The sequence below is a fragment of the Tyto alba genome, unplaced genomic scaffold (genome assembly GCF_018691265.1).
Source record: "Tyto alba isolate M040663 unplaced genomic scaffold, T.alba_DEE_v4.0 Super-Scaffold_3, whole genome shotgun sequence".
Classification (NCBI taxonomy): Eukaryota; Metazoa; Chordata; class Aves; order Strigiformes; family Tytonidae; genus Tyto; species Tyto alba.
The window spans coordinates 6,493,940-6,507,871 of record NW_024881304.1 but is presented as its reverse complement, the minus strand read 5'-3'; the positions used below and the strand labels follow the sequence as shown (position 1 = coordinate 6,507,871).

At 48.5% G+C, this 13,932-nt stretch overlaps 1 protein-coding gene across 3 annotated transcripts in view; it reads right to left on the bottom strand.

Moving 5' to 3' along the window:
- Positions 1–13,932, bottom strand: part of NCKIPSD (NCK interacting protein with SH3 domain) — a 53,395-nt gene that overhangs the window by 11,879 nt on the left and 27,584 nt on the right. For all 3 annotated transcript variants that reach the window (XM_042799580.1, XM_042799582.1, XM_042799581.1), the window contains exons 5-8: positions 11,508–12,136; positions 3,543–3,713; positions 2,610–2,696; positions 1,013–1,151 (exon numbers count right to left, since the gene is read on the bottom strand). In XM_042799580.1, the coding sequence (XP_042655514.1) occupies positions 1,013–1,151; positions 2,610–2,696; positions 3,543–3,713; positions 11,508–12,136 (1,026 nt within the window). The remainder of the gene's footprint in view (positions 1–1,012; positions 1,152–2,609; positions 2,697–3,542; positions 3,714–11,507; positions 12,137–13,932) is intronic.

Genomic DNA, 13,932 nt, shown 5'->3' with positions numbered 1-13,932 from the left:
GATCCACACAGCCACTCAACAGCTACTTTAATTGTGGGTCATGACTAGTACAAAACAATGGATTTTCAATATCCCTTTAAAGGAAAAAGTAGTATATGCCACTGCTAGCACTGGTGGCCTGCAGGGCAACTTCAAAACGGGGAGCAAAGCTGTGACTGCCCAGGGCCAGGAATGCATGGGGAGCTGGAAGGTAGCATCAGGGGAGTATTACTGCATGTTCGTCTTGTTCTTAGGCTCTTCCTCAGCACCTGCTCCTGGCTGCTGGGAGATAAAGGACACTGGGCTAAGCAGGAGCTCGGAGGGACAATGCTAGCAAAATCTGACCACACCACTACCACCAAGCTTTTGAGCACGTGGAGCTCAAAGGACAGGAAGGATGTTCCTGTTCATAGCAGGGACAGGTCACCCTAACAAAGGGAGCAGGAACGTGAAGTAGAAGGACCGTGAGAGCAAATTCTGGGTATGGAAAGCAAAATTCTGGAGAAAGCAGGGCTGTGGCACCATCCTGCAGAGGACCAAGACTGCAACTTTGATAACAGCACTACCCTCTCCTGTGGTACAGTGGTGGAGAGAAAGTCCTTTCCTTTAACCAGCACACATCGCACTCTCCAGCAAGAAACACTGCAAAGATCTGGAGCAGAGTGCTGAGAAAAACTGACTGTAAGAAGCTGCAGAGATCTTCCTTGAGATCTACAGGTGTGTCTTGTCAGCATCATAAACCAAAACTGGAACAGCTTAAAATGTGCTTTAAGACATCTACAAGAAGTGATGCAGATCATTAATAGCATGTTCAAGAGCTAGTGAGCCTTGTGCCACTGGACTGAAACATCTCTTCTCGTGCATTCTCCACTTACACCTGTAATAACCTGAATAACTTTAGAAACAGACACCATTCAACCCAGAGCACTGGGCACGTAGAACAGTCAGGCAGCAAGGGGCCACCAGTGCTGCTGTAAATCATCTAATGGAAAGACTCATTCCTGGGGACGTGGGTACGGCACTGCTGGCTCACCTTGTGTGTGAGTCTGCATGTCCCGGGCCAGCTCCATCGGCAGCACAGAGTTTACAAGCGTGGAGATGACTGCAGCATCCAAGTTGCACATGGCTCCAAAGCACTTCAGCAGCAGCAGCCGTAACGGCACCCTGTGTTCCTGTAAAACCAATTTATTAGATGAGACGATGTCCCAGATGAGGGCTCGCTCTAAGGCAGACAAAACTGGCTATAAGTTCCTGCTGTTGGGAAGCACAGACCCTCCCAGGGTGACAGCGACCCCAGAAGCTCTATGAGCTTTTAACAGCAGCACAGGAGTCGTCTTACGGTAACGTTCACCACTGGGTTGGCTACAGGTTGCTGGCACATGCAGTCAGAAGGCACGTGGCAGCCAGAGCTCAGATCTGAAATGCCCCACTTCATCCACTAAATATAATACAAATCAACCACCTATACCCATCCCCAGAAAACAGAGATTTAATTTGCTGGGTAGCCAGGATTCTCTGAGCACACTGAAGTTTTGCGAATGCTGCTCTGAAGGAGGTTCCCTGACAACACTGTATTTGCAAACCCTCTTAAGCCTGTGATGGTTAATGAACAGGGTGGGAGCAGCTCCTCCACTGTGAAGCTGTTGAGTTTGTGCTGGGAGCAGAGGATATAACCAGAAAGTTTTGAGACATGCAGGGATTCCAGCAAAGATAATGCACAAGCTGCAGCTCCTCGCAGGAACTCTGCTGCTGGGGTAGCCTCCATGCTCCAGCCTCAGTCAACAACTCCACGGTTCAGAGAACAGAAGCGAGCCAAGCCCTGGCACTGGGCACAACAGCAGCCAGGGCAGGAGATCCAACTGCTCTCCACCTGGGTCAGGCTTCCTTGAAATCCTGGTCAGAGAAGAGCAGGCAGTGAAAGCAGCAGGCTCCATTGTGCCCAGCCTGCCTTCCCACTGCTCATAACTAGGCTACAGCCCCCTGATACTGAGCTCTGGGTTCAGACACAGAAGTGCCAGATGAAAGCTAAATGCCACAAGGCTTGATGTGCTGTAGCTGGGGACTTACGGACAAGATGGGGACAAGTTTCCAACCCCCACAGAGTCCTACAACAGCACGTTCCAGGAAGGAGAGGGGCAAAGCAACACTGCATAAACATTGAAGGCAAAACTTTCATTTCTTCCTCTGAATGCTGATTTCCTTCTTCACTCCCAAGGCTTCTACTCACAATCTACCTTTCTAAACAAAGCTATTTACTAATGCACAGGAGTACATCAATTAAAAGAGGAGCAGTCACAGCCTGTCAGCTTTCCCAAGGCATCCTCAGAAAACCTTCCTCTAAATATTAGCAATGCCGATTCTGTCCCTCAGCAGAGCTAATAAGAGCAGCAAGCTTCACCCTTCACAGTGCTAGCTACCTCTTCCAAGTCTATAGCATCCTCTGCTCTTCCATACAACCTGCATGCATAGCACTGACATTAGCCAGCACACAAAAAGATGTGCTGCAACTCCATCTAGTTCACAGAACTGCCCTATCCAGGGGGAACATCTTACATATATTAATCACAGCAACCCTGCTCTTTTGCATCTTCAGTGAAATCTGAGAGATTTGATGCATTCTGCCACCTTACCATCTGATAATATGCCACAAGGGACAGGACGGATTCAAACTCATTCTTCTTGCACATTTTCTTGCAAACTTCTGGGTCTGCATCTGTCTGGAAGCAGGAATGAACAGGTCAGCCCAGTGGCACATCAAAGCAGCAGGTTCCTGCTGCAGGGACCTTGAGGGAGGCCAGCTGCTCTCAGATCTCAATAGCCCCAGCCCCACCATCTCACAAAGAAACACAAAAAAGTATCTGTTCTGCTTCTGTCAGAACTGGAGACTAATACAAAATAGGTGCCAGAGCAAACCCCACACTGGCACGCAGACCATGTCACTGCACTGAGAGGCAGCTCCCATATCATCACGCTCCCCATACACAGATGGGCTTGTATGTGCTAACGACAGCACTGGGACAGTATTTCCCACTGCTGCTCACTATGGGGATGTACTTCTCCTGTACACACAGGTGTGGCAAGATACTCACAAAAATAGCTTTGAAGCTCACTTTCAAGACAACCATAGAGTTTTCTCTGCATTTAATGAGCCTCACCCCGCAGGTCCTTCCCAGCCACAGAGGACATTTTAAATGGAGGATATCTTATATGGGCCCAGGAGTGCAACTCACACTCACAGCAAACTTCTAGACTTGATGTGGGACAACAATTTTTAGTTTTGGAGGTTCATATTCTCCTGTGATAGGTAAATACCACAGTTACCACAAAGAACAGTTCTATATCTCTTTTCAGAACAGCTTTGTAAGATGAAGCGGAAGACAGTTCAAGAGCATTGCAGACCCCATTCAGGAGGACAAGGCTTCACACTGGCAGTAGAGGATGCACAAGAAACCTACGTCCTCTGAAACAGCAGATCTGATGGCAACACAGGGGTGAAGGAGGTCAAAAAAAAGGAACTTCACTGGGACTGTCTGCTCTGCCTACAAAGAGAGAAATTTACTCACCAGGATGCGAAGCAGCTCCTCCAGGTAGCAGCAGATGACATTCTCATCCTCATAGAGTGCCCAGCTCCGCTGCTGAGCATCGTCCTTGTGCCTGGCCAGATCCGCAAAGATCACCTCCAGCCGCTGCTCATCATGGCAGATCTGTCCCGAGGGCAGCCCCGCACTCAGATTCTGCACGATAGCAAAACCAGTGGTTAGCAGGGTCCTGACAGCTGGTTGTTGTTTGGGTGCCTGTTCCCTCTAATCTTTGTCTCGAGTCTGGCAGTTGACCTCATTCAATCAAGAGCTGGCAGCAAAAAGAAAGTTTAAGACAGATATTATTTCAGCTCTCATACTTTTGGGGCATCTACCCACCTCCTTTCCTTGCACAGCTAACGCAGTGAATGAATCAAAACGGGTGCCAGAACTGGTGCATGATCTGAAAGTCTTTACATCCAAGCTGCCACCATCCTGCTGGAGCACTGTCTTCTGAGGATGTTGAAGAACCCAAAACCTCCCTCAAACAAAGCTACACCCCTTTTTTTCTTACTGTTTTTAGTAACCTAAGGCTGATTCAGGCAAACCTGAAGCCGTGGGTATTTGTACCAAGTCTCTCCTAGAGCGCATAATTGTAACCTCTTAGCACACACGCACACCACAAGCTTCCCCACTTCCCTGCGCAGCAAACCAGAGGGTGTTTGCAGATCACCACCAGCTGCCTGCCCACCCTGGGGAGGGCCAACGCTGCGGCAAGGGGAATGCCCGTTTCCCCTAAGAAAGGAGCTTAAGCCAAGAAGCCAACTCAGATGACCACAGACCTCTGCATGTTTCAACACACTTAAAGGAAAACCCAAAATGCTTGGCCAGAGTCCTAAGCTCAGTGCCAGCTAAACCTTCATTCACCCTTCCCACGGGGCAGCCAAACACGCTGCATCTTTCACAAAGGCAGCCCAGTGCTCCAAGAGCATGGGGCAACCCCACCTCAGTGAACACAAAGGTACTCTATTACCTCCCCACAAAACAAGTAAAACACTGGTTTCCTTCTGAGTACAGGCATCAGGCAGGTGTTCAGAAGCCCGTCAGAGAACACGCTGTAGACTCTGAAAATCACCCTGAGAATGAGGAAAGCCAAACCAGGCTGGCATAGGCCAGGACCACTGCCAGGCAGTGGCTGAGCACAGCTCCAGGCTCCACCCCAGTAAAAACAGAGGGACACAAAACCACCACACTGCACAGCTGCTTCGAGGAATAAGTAATTCCCTTCACTGCCCCCTCCCTCCAGCCTGAAAGGGACAGATCTTCCTTTAATCCAGGACTCGGGAGCAAATGCTTGCATGGTTCTCTACATGCCAACTGCTCAATACCAGGTCTGTCATCTTCTGCAGCAAGGACAGGAACCAATTCATCTTGGGATGCTTTGGTTCTGCTTTCTTCCAAAACAGCAGAGCTCTGCCACTGTTCACAGCAGCTCTGAAGCTTGTAGCTACGATGGAGACTAACTCGAATCTTACTGCACACACTCCTTTCTCAAATTGCTGTCATCTGCATCCCACCACTTCCATCTCATACATAACCCTCACCGGCGGCTTCACTCTTCAGTTGTGTTTTCTACGCTTCTCTCTAAGCAAGGGGAGTAGTCAGGCAGCAGTTAACCTGCCCCAACAGCTGCTGTGGTCTGCAATTTACGATAACCCTCTAGAACCTAAGTTTATCATATGAACTACCAGGTTTCCTGAAAGGAGGGCAAGAAGAGGGAGCCAGCACGTGGAACCAGGCTGATTACAGGTGATGAGCCCAGGCACTGCTAAGAGAGGTAAGGACTAATTTGCAGAAGAACTTCAATTATATACACAAGGGTTTGGCAGCAGTGACAACAAGCAGCAGGAGATCAGCACGGTGGAACAGAACAGAGTTGAGAAATTCAAACAACTGGAAAAACCCACTCACTGAGACCAAGCCCTTAATAATTTTTGGATGAAGCTGTGTTGCAGCGTGCAGTGACAAGTCACGATTATTCAGTGTGAAAAGGCTTTACTGCTACCAGTCAGGACACCCTGCTACTGCACAATGACTTCTCCTGGAAACCTGGAGAAAGCTTGGTTCTGGCCCAGCACAGCTCCTTCCAGCAGGCCAGCTCTGCGGCTGGGGGCAGCAAGCCTTTAAAGCAGACCTTTACATTACAAGCAGAGCAGAGCAATTTCGTACAGACACACCCGCCCACGTTTTGTGTCGGTGGCAATGCACACACAGTCACCCACCCACGACACGAGCGGTTGGTGCCATGCGAGACTGCCAAGTGCAGGAGCAGCACCTTGCTGCACATCTTCAACCCTCCAGGCTCTGTCCAGGAAATACTCCAGGTTTAACAGTAATGTCTTGTCTGCTTTATTAGAGACCATTGTTAGTAATTTGCTTTAGGGTATTTGGCATGTGAACTAATTAGGACTTCAATTCAGTGCTTCAATTATATAATAAAAATGTATTCTTGTCGCTGCTCATTACGTGATTTTTGTCAGACAGGTAACAAAGGAAGGAGCATGCTGGTTTAACACAAGCCTCCTTATGCACTCAAAATTTTGGGAAGCTGTGGATGGCCTACAAGAAAACCAGGTAACCAGCTCTAAGAGAGGACAGTAGCTTTCAGGGGCCGAGCACAAACACAAGAGCATCTCCCACTGAACTGTGATTTATCACAGAAGCAAATGCATTAAGAGACTCGCTTGGTCTTGCCATCTCCTCTCCATAGGAGGACCTACAGCACTGCAATGTCACCTGCCCATTCCCATGCATCCCAGCTGCTTGGGAAAGGGTTCTCCATTTATGTACCTGACTCACATCCTCCTCACCAGAGCAGTGCAGGGCTGGTCCTCCCTCAGTTCACTGCTGAGACGTCTTTTTGGATGAGCATGTTAATGAGTACTCGTTTTAATGATCACTCTCTTCATCCTCTTATCACTAATCTGCTTCCTCCAAGCCTTCATCTGTAGCCCTTATGACTCCTAATGGAATTGGATGAGATCAATCCATTAACAAGCTCTTCAATCCGACCAGTGTAACTACACTGCACACTGTCTCAATGCACTCTCAGCACCATTCTCAGACCTCCCACCACCAGGGTCAGATCTCTGCTTATTAATCTTGACAGCTACTTCAACCTGCAGCCTCATGATATGATCGTTTCCAGGAATCTGCCAGAGAGCCCCTAAGCAGAAGGAGGTTTCAGTATTTTTAACAGTGCTGCTTTGCATTATCTTATTGTTTCAAATAGTTCCTTCCTCCCAGTCCAGCAAAATGAACTGCTGCAGGGATTTCGTTCCTCCTGAACAGCCCAAAATATTTTGGGGAATCTCATCGCACCCACACTGCTCAGAAGAGGTGGTCATGTCTGTCATGAAAATCTGGATGCCGTCCTGTCGTGCTCTTCCTCCCATTTTTCCCTCCCCCTTCCCACCCCCCTCCCCATCACCATGTCAGCAAGCATGCTGGATCACCAGTGCCATGGGTACACACACCTACCATCAGTTTCCCTCCAGATGAGCCCAAATTTGCATTGAGTCAACCAGACAGAAACTTTTTACACACATTTCAGGGGTCTTCTCTGGAAACTCTCCCCTCCTCTGCGCAGCAAACCGTTCCCACCACAGCACCAGCTATAAAAACCCGGTTGCTAACACTGCCCTCAACACACACTGCCAGGCTTCTTGGCAGCCACTAAACCAGATGAAAACGGTGCAAGAGACACGCCTGACTTGAGCTGAGCCCAGCTCCCCCCGGCAGGCCTTTCGCAGGCGCTCTCCGGGCAGCAGCAGGCCCGCTCCCGGCCGGGCACCCCGGGATACAGCCCTGTCGCAGGGCTGGCCAGCTCTGCAGGGAGGCAACGCCGGCTGTGCACAAACATGTGGGGAGTCACAGGGAGAGAGGAGCACTCAGCTTTTGACCACCACCTTAGCTACGCTTCAGTCAGGTCTCTGCAGCCTTCACTTCTCAGGTGTCCCGGCCATCTGCAGCCCAATGCACGTTTGCTCTGCGGACGTACCCAGCAGTGGCTCTCTCTGGATGAGTGTGGACCATCTACAGCTAAAGTGAGATGGCTGAGTGTGAAGGCTGGCACAGACCTTCATAAAGGCTGCTCTAGCAATTAGTGAGCAAGGGCCTTGCCTAAGCACTAATGCATTCCTCCCACCCTCCAGACTCACTTTTGTTACGGTATTTCACTAAGGAGGAGCCCTACGTAGGCACGCTAACAGCCCAAAGGACTCAGCCCTTAAAGCGCTCACCCTGCTGACCTTCCCATTATCCCAGGAGAACAGAGGAGCATTTGTGTCTTGTCAAAAGCAACTATCCTTTAAGCAAAGCTGAATCAGTGTATGAATGGGAACCGCATGCAAGAGGGATGGGAATCCACGGGGATTCAGGGGAAGAGGAGGGAGCTTGGCCACATTAGCCACGAGGTTTGTCAGGGCTTGTTGGGGACAACAGGCGGCCACCGGGCACTGGTGACAGGCAGCTGGGTGCAGGTCAAAGCCCAGCACTACAAGGGAAACCCCCTCCAGAAATATGTCACCTCCCACACCAACTTCCTAACTTGTTCCTCCAACACATCCAAGAGCTGTTTCAACCCCACCCAGCCGCCTGGGCTAATCTGTAGGGCTAAAATGAATTACACATCTTTGCCAGCAGTTTTCAAGCTTAAATTTAAGGCAACTAGAGATGGGTCTGAGTCACAAGCGCAACACAGCAATGCTAATTTAATAAAAAGGAGGTGATTTCTAAGCACTACCTCCCAAGGTGTAGCTAGCTTGTATATTAGCCAATTTTGCTTGCCTCACACTCAGTTTAATAAATCCTCAAATCGACCTCCCTAGACAAGATGCCTACAGTACTACCCCCCCTCCTCTCAGATGGGAGATAATTCAGCAGAGCTGAACACAATAACATATCACCAATACATACTAATCCAAGTGATTCTCTAGATGCTTGAAAATCAGGCAGCATCTATATTATCTTTAGTTACGTCCAAATTTCAAATGAGTTCCCATCAAATCCAGTTCTAGTTTAGACAGTCACTGCAGCAATGTCTTTGAAAACAGGTTTAATTTCCCTCTGCACATCTTGCCCAGTCACCATGCCACTCACAGGGAACCAGCTCAAGCACAAGAAGAAGGGTCATTTCCAAAGCCAGGCCAAATCCTGACACGGGGAAGTCAACTCCACACATTTGTGCCTGCAGATCACGTTTCCCCAAGTAGCACGGTACCTCTGAAGCATCTTTCCTGAAGTGGAAGCACCTCAACACCCTCCTCATATTTGCTGTTTCCCCAGCGTAGCATTATGTTACCTCTCTAAAAGCAGGAGCATGATGCTGTCGCAGCAGAAAGGTCTTGCTTTCTTGAAAACAAGTGCCTGGGCAGACTCCATGCTAGAAGAGCAGGAAGGTAAATTAAGAGAGAATTGCCACCACAACTCAACCTTCAGAAGGCACTGGTGCTATAAGCAAGCAAATAGATTCTGCAATTGATTTAGTAAACCAGTGATCTGACTTCAAATTAAGACTACAATAGGAATAGAAAGGATATAACTAATTAAAGAACGTTATACAAAAAGTTGAAGCAGGTATGATATCTGCTATGAGCAGACCAAGCTTTAAATCAAAGCTGATCTCTTGCTCTGTTTTAGGTGGTGGAAGAAAAAAACCTCGAAAAATATGCAAAATAATTGCTCACATATTTGCATGGATCGGGCTATAGAGGGATTTCAGAAGTTACAAATTAAAGAAAAAAAAAAAAAACCTTTGACCTAGAGCTGATGACTCAGTAGCAGTTCTACACAGAAACCTGAGATGGTGGAATGATTGGGTATAGTGACCACCACAAAGTCAACAATAACACTTTGTACCATTAAACTATGCTGGCGAAGCTACAGCAGTACAGCCACCCCACAGCTACACGTGACTGCCCTTTTAACTGTTAGAGCTGCTCTTCCATACCCAGCAAACAACCTCATCTGGAACCAGGCACCCATGTATCAGCAGAGCTGCATCTTCTGCGTGGGACATTCAGGAAAAACGCACACCACAACATCTCCACCTGAGAACTGTGCAAGCCCACCCAGGCTCTGCTTCTGAAAGCAGTACCACCCCAGATGGGTAAGATGAGGTATTAAGAGGTGGGACAGGACCTTCTGCTGTGTCTCCATACAGTACCGGGCATTTTTAAGTCCCGCAGGTGTCCTAGATGACAGATACCATATCAGTTATGAGTAGATCCATACTCATCCCTGCACCAGCATCAGAATTTCTTCCCATCTTTTTCAGGCTGGTCTGCAGCAATGGCCATGAAATTGAGGTTTTCAAATCCCCTATGTAGAAACCTGGCACTAGATGATTTTTGTGGAATTAAGCTTACTGTATCCCAAGAACAGGTATTAAAGACAAAACCAATATTCAAATCTTGTCCGAGGTCCAAATAACAGAAAACTGAACTTTTTAGCATGCAAGTCAGAGCCAGAATATTTGCTTGAAACAGCTAAATTATTTTGCTGAATCTAGATCACACATTGACATGGTATTGTTATTGAAGGAGGAAGCAATTAACCGTTGGGTTATGGCCACAAACAGACTTGATGATTGCTTATAGGACCTTCTATTCAGTGCAGACAGTTAACCAGATTATGATTTGATCTAAAGTTTGAATGCCATTAGTTTTCCATATTCAAAAGCCTCTGAACAGTTCATTATAATCTTGCCATTAGCAATGGAACTCCAATCTTAGATATTTATATGAAGCATACTCCTCAAGGGTTGTATTTAGAAAGTGGGAGCTGAAATTTATTATCCCTTCAACTAAAGCAGAGGGCTGCCCAGGTGCACTTCGCCATTTCAATGACTGCTGCAAGAAATATCCTTTCATTTCTCTCCTTGCATGTTTGCAGCAAAGGAAGGAGGAATATACAATCATTTTGGCATAAGTTTTATTTAGAATAAGCTCAAGATAATGTTCTTCCTCCAGCGGCTGGAAAAACTACAATTCTGTGGTCTTTAAAAAAAGCAGGGCTGAAGTGTGTGTTACGGAATAGAGAAGTTTCCATCTAAGGAAAACTAGTTTTCATCGCTTTGATGAAAGACCAGGCCAGACATACAGAAGTTTTGGGTACTCCACAGTCAAAAAAGACAAGAATCCGTGCAGATTTATGGTATGCATAGGCATACAGGATCTACAGAGGATGTGCAGCACCATAGAGGAAAACAAGTTTATAAAATGCATTATTTTATAAAAGGCTTCTATACAGAAGTACTTATTGCAAAGGCTCTATTTTCCTCAGCTTCTTATTTGTCACATTCATAACAGAAAATACCTCTTGAAAAAGTCACTATTCATTTCTTTCTTTAATTTTATGCTGCCACAATGGTTCTCTGTGAGCATTCACAATCAGTCATCAACAACTCATCAAAGCCTTCTCAGCATGCCTCAAGTCCTGCTGCATCCATTCCCACCACTGTTTTGTCACCAGCACCGTCCCTGGGACCTGGAAGGTTGTCATCTCCCACTTGATGTGTTCATGTGGTTCAATTCACTGCCATCCATCTCATCACCCTCTCCCCAAACCGCAGTCTCATCCAAGACACCGACCCTTCCACCACAGTCTGCCAGTGCTTCCCAGCACCAAGGGCCCTCTCAGCTGGTTTCACCTCTTGCTCCCAGCTCCAAACTCAGGGTTATGTTGCACATTTGGGGATTGAGGCTCAGCTGGGGAATAAACTCACCTGTTTTCCACTTCCCTGCTACCAGTACTCGGACTTGGTTTGAACCCCTGGTTCCCTTGGCTAGGCATTTACCCCCATATCTAGCACCTCTCCCCTTTCCTTTGGGATTTCACCGCACTTCTCATCCCAAATGTTAGGAGAGATCACTGAGTTTTTAGCACCTTCTGCCTGATGCTAGGAGGTGGTTTTGCAGCAGCCCTTTGACCCAGCCCCACACGCATTACCTTACTCTCCACCACGGAGATGAGAATCTGCTCCATGATGCTGCTGGTTGCTGGGATGGAGGTCTGGATGTGGCCGATGACCACGCCGATGGCCACGCGGGACAGCTCGTAGCTGAGGTGGGTGTTCCTGCGCACTAGCTCAATCAGTTCAGCACCTATTGTCTTGGGCACAGATGCCACCAGACCACTGGGCTCTGGTGGCACTGGTTCCACTGCAGCTGCCTTCTTATCCTCCAGGCAGAGGGAGTTGAAGGCATCCAGACTTGCAGGGGGGGCTGGGGCAGCTTTCTTCACCTGAGAAGTCTTCTCCCCATCCACAGTGTGGGACCTCTGGGTCCCCCCTTCAGCCGGCGGTGCTGGGGCAGCCCTCTTGGTCTGGGGAGATTTGCTGGCCCCATCCTTTGGGGATGTCCCATAGCGGGAGTGGGTCACAGAGCCGGCGTCCAAATTGCGCGTTATTGTGGTGTGGACGCTCCGACTCGGGACAGGGGGTGGGGTGTTGGCAGGGCTGGAGGTGGCTGTTGGGAGAGCGGTCTCTGACACAGAGGAAGCAGTGTACAGGGTATCCAGAGATGTCGTGCTCATAGAGGAGGCACTAGAAGCTGACCCAGGGATAATTTCAACAGCGTCTGAAAGGGAACAATTAAAAATGCCTTAGCAACAGCATCAAAGGAAAAAAGAGAAAAACAAATTGCTACAGCACAGACCATTAAAAGGCTCATTGTGCATGCGACCAGAGCAGTTTAACTCCTCTTCCTGCCTCACTTATCTCAAAGCAAAATTGTACCAGTTCTCTCTGGAGCATTCCCGCACAATCACCTCTTTAGAAAGGGGAAAACTACTCTATTGAGATGAATACCCTTCAAAGGGCTTAGTGTTTTATGCAGGGGAAGGAAGGGAGGGACAGGACTAAGAGACAGAAAAGTCTTCTCCCCCTGGCTTAGCAAGGGCCTTTTTCTGTGTTCAGGATCTAAGCCCTCACTTTTGAATGATGGTGCCTGAGAACTGCAAGACACCAAAGGCTTCACACGCCAGCTCGTGCCTCCCTACTGCAGGCACCTCACTGACTGCACACCATGGTTAGCACCGACAGCGAAGGAAATGTCTGGCTGACAACACCTCTGGTATCTCCCTTTCAGCACTCTCCAACATTTGATCACGAGCCCTGCAGCGCTGCTATCATCCACCACTTTCACAAGCCTCCACGTTGTGTGCTCTACTGTGTTTCTCCCCCCACCTCTAGTTTTGACTAGCTCTAACAGTGATAGCTGTCTCAGATTCGAAGGCAAAAAAAAATCCACTACAAGCAGAGATGTGAAGATTTTTCCTTCCTTTAACCTGGCCTAGTATACAGTTTTGGTAAACCTTATCCATTAGTTTCTAAGAGGCAGAAATGTATCCAAGTCCTTCTCTGATTATGAAAACAGAACTTGGACAAATACTGGGCTACCTTCATCTAGAGCTTCATGAGAGCAGCTGACGTTAGTGCTGGAAGAGGGGCAGTGCATCGCTCGGGGAGCCCAGCTCTCAGGGAAGCAGTTTCCTCCACACCAAAGGAAGGATCAGTGGGATGGACACGTGAAACACCTTTGCTGCACCTCTGCAGGCAACCCCAACCCCTCCTGTCCCACAGGTCTTGGGAGCCTTCCACTTCTCCATCTACCACTCCACTCCAAGGCAAGCACAAGCTTAGGCAGAAAAACAGGGCCCTTCCCTCCCACAGGGGTTCAAGCATCCCTCTTTTTTCCTCCTCCTCCTCACGAAGCATTCACAAATCATAGCTCCCACCATGCTTCGTTAAATCAAGATAATGAGTTGAAGGAAACTAACCTTTGCAAGCTCTCAGTACCACGGTGAATAATGCCTCAATACCAGTAAATACCATTAAGTAAGATGGTGCCAGCCCCAAGTTTCAATTAACTACCTGCAAGTCAACAGCTCTGCCCTGCTCCTCACAGGGGCACACGAGAGGGCTAGAAATGGGCTGTGTGCCACTAATGGTGTCACTGTCACAGCACAGGAGAGCACTTGGGCAAACTGACAGCCACTTGGCAGGATGACCACTGCCTCTGCCAGCCCAACCACCCTGAAGATGGAGAAGCTCCTGCCTCAGCCCCATGGTCCTGCTCTGAAGTGCTCCTGACCAGCTGCTCTCCTGCCTGTGGGCAGGGCATAGGCAGCTGTGCCCCTGGTATTATTACTGCTCCTTACAGGCACCAGCCACCGACTTTATGGAAATCCCATCTGAGCACTGTACAAAGAAAGCACCTCACAAACTGGAAGCCAAAAGCAAGACCTGAGCCTGTCCTAAAAGCACTACCAGTGAGCTCCCCCTGGCGAACTACTGCACTCTGCACTGCCAGGGAAAACTTCCTCTGCCTTGCTGGGAGAAGGCCATGGTGTCTGTGGGACAAAAACACCCACA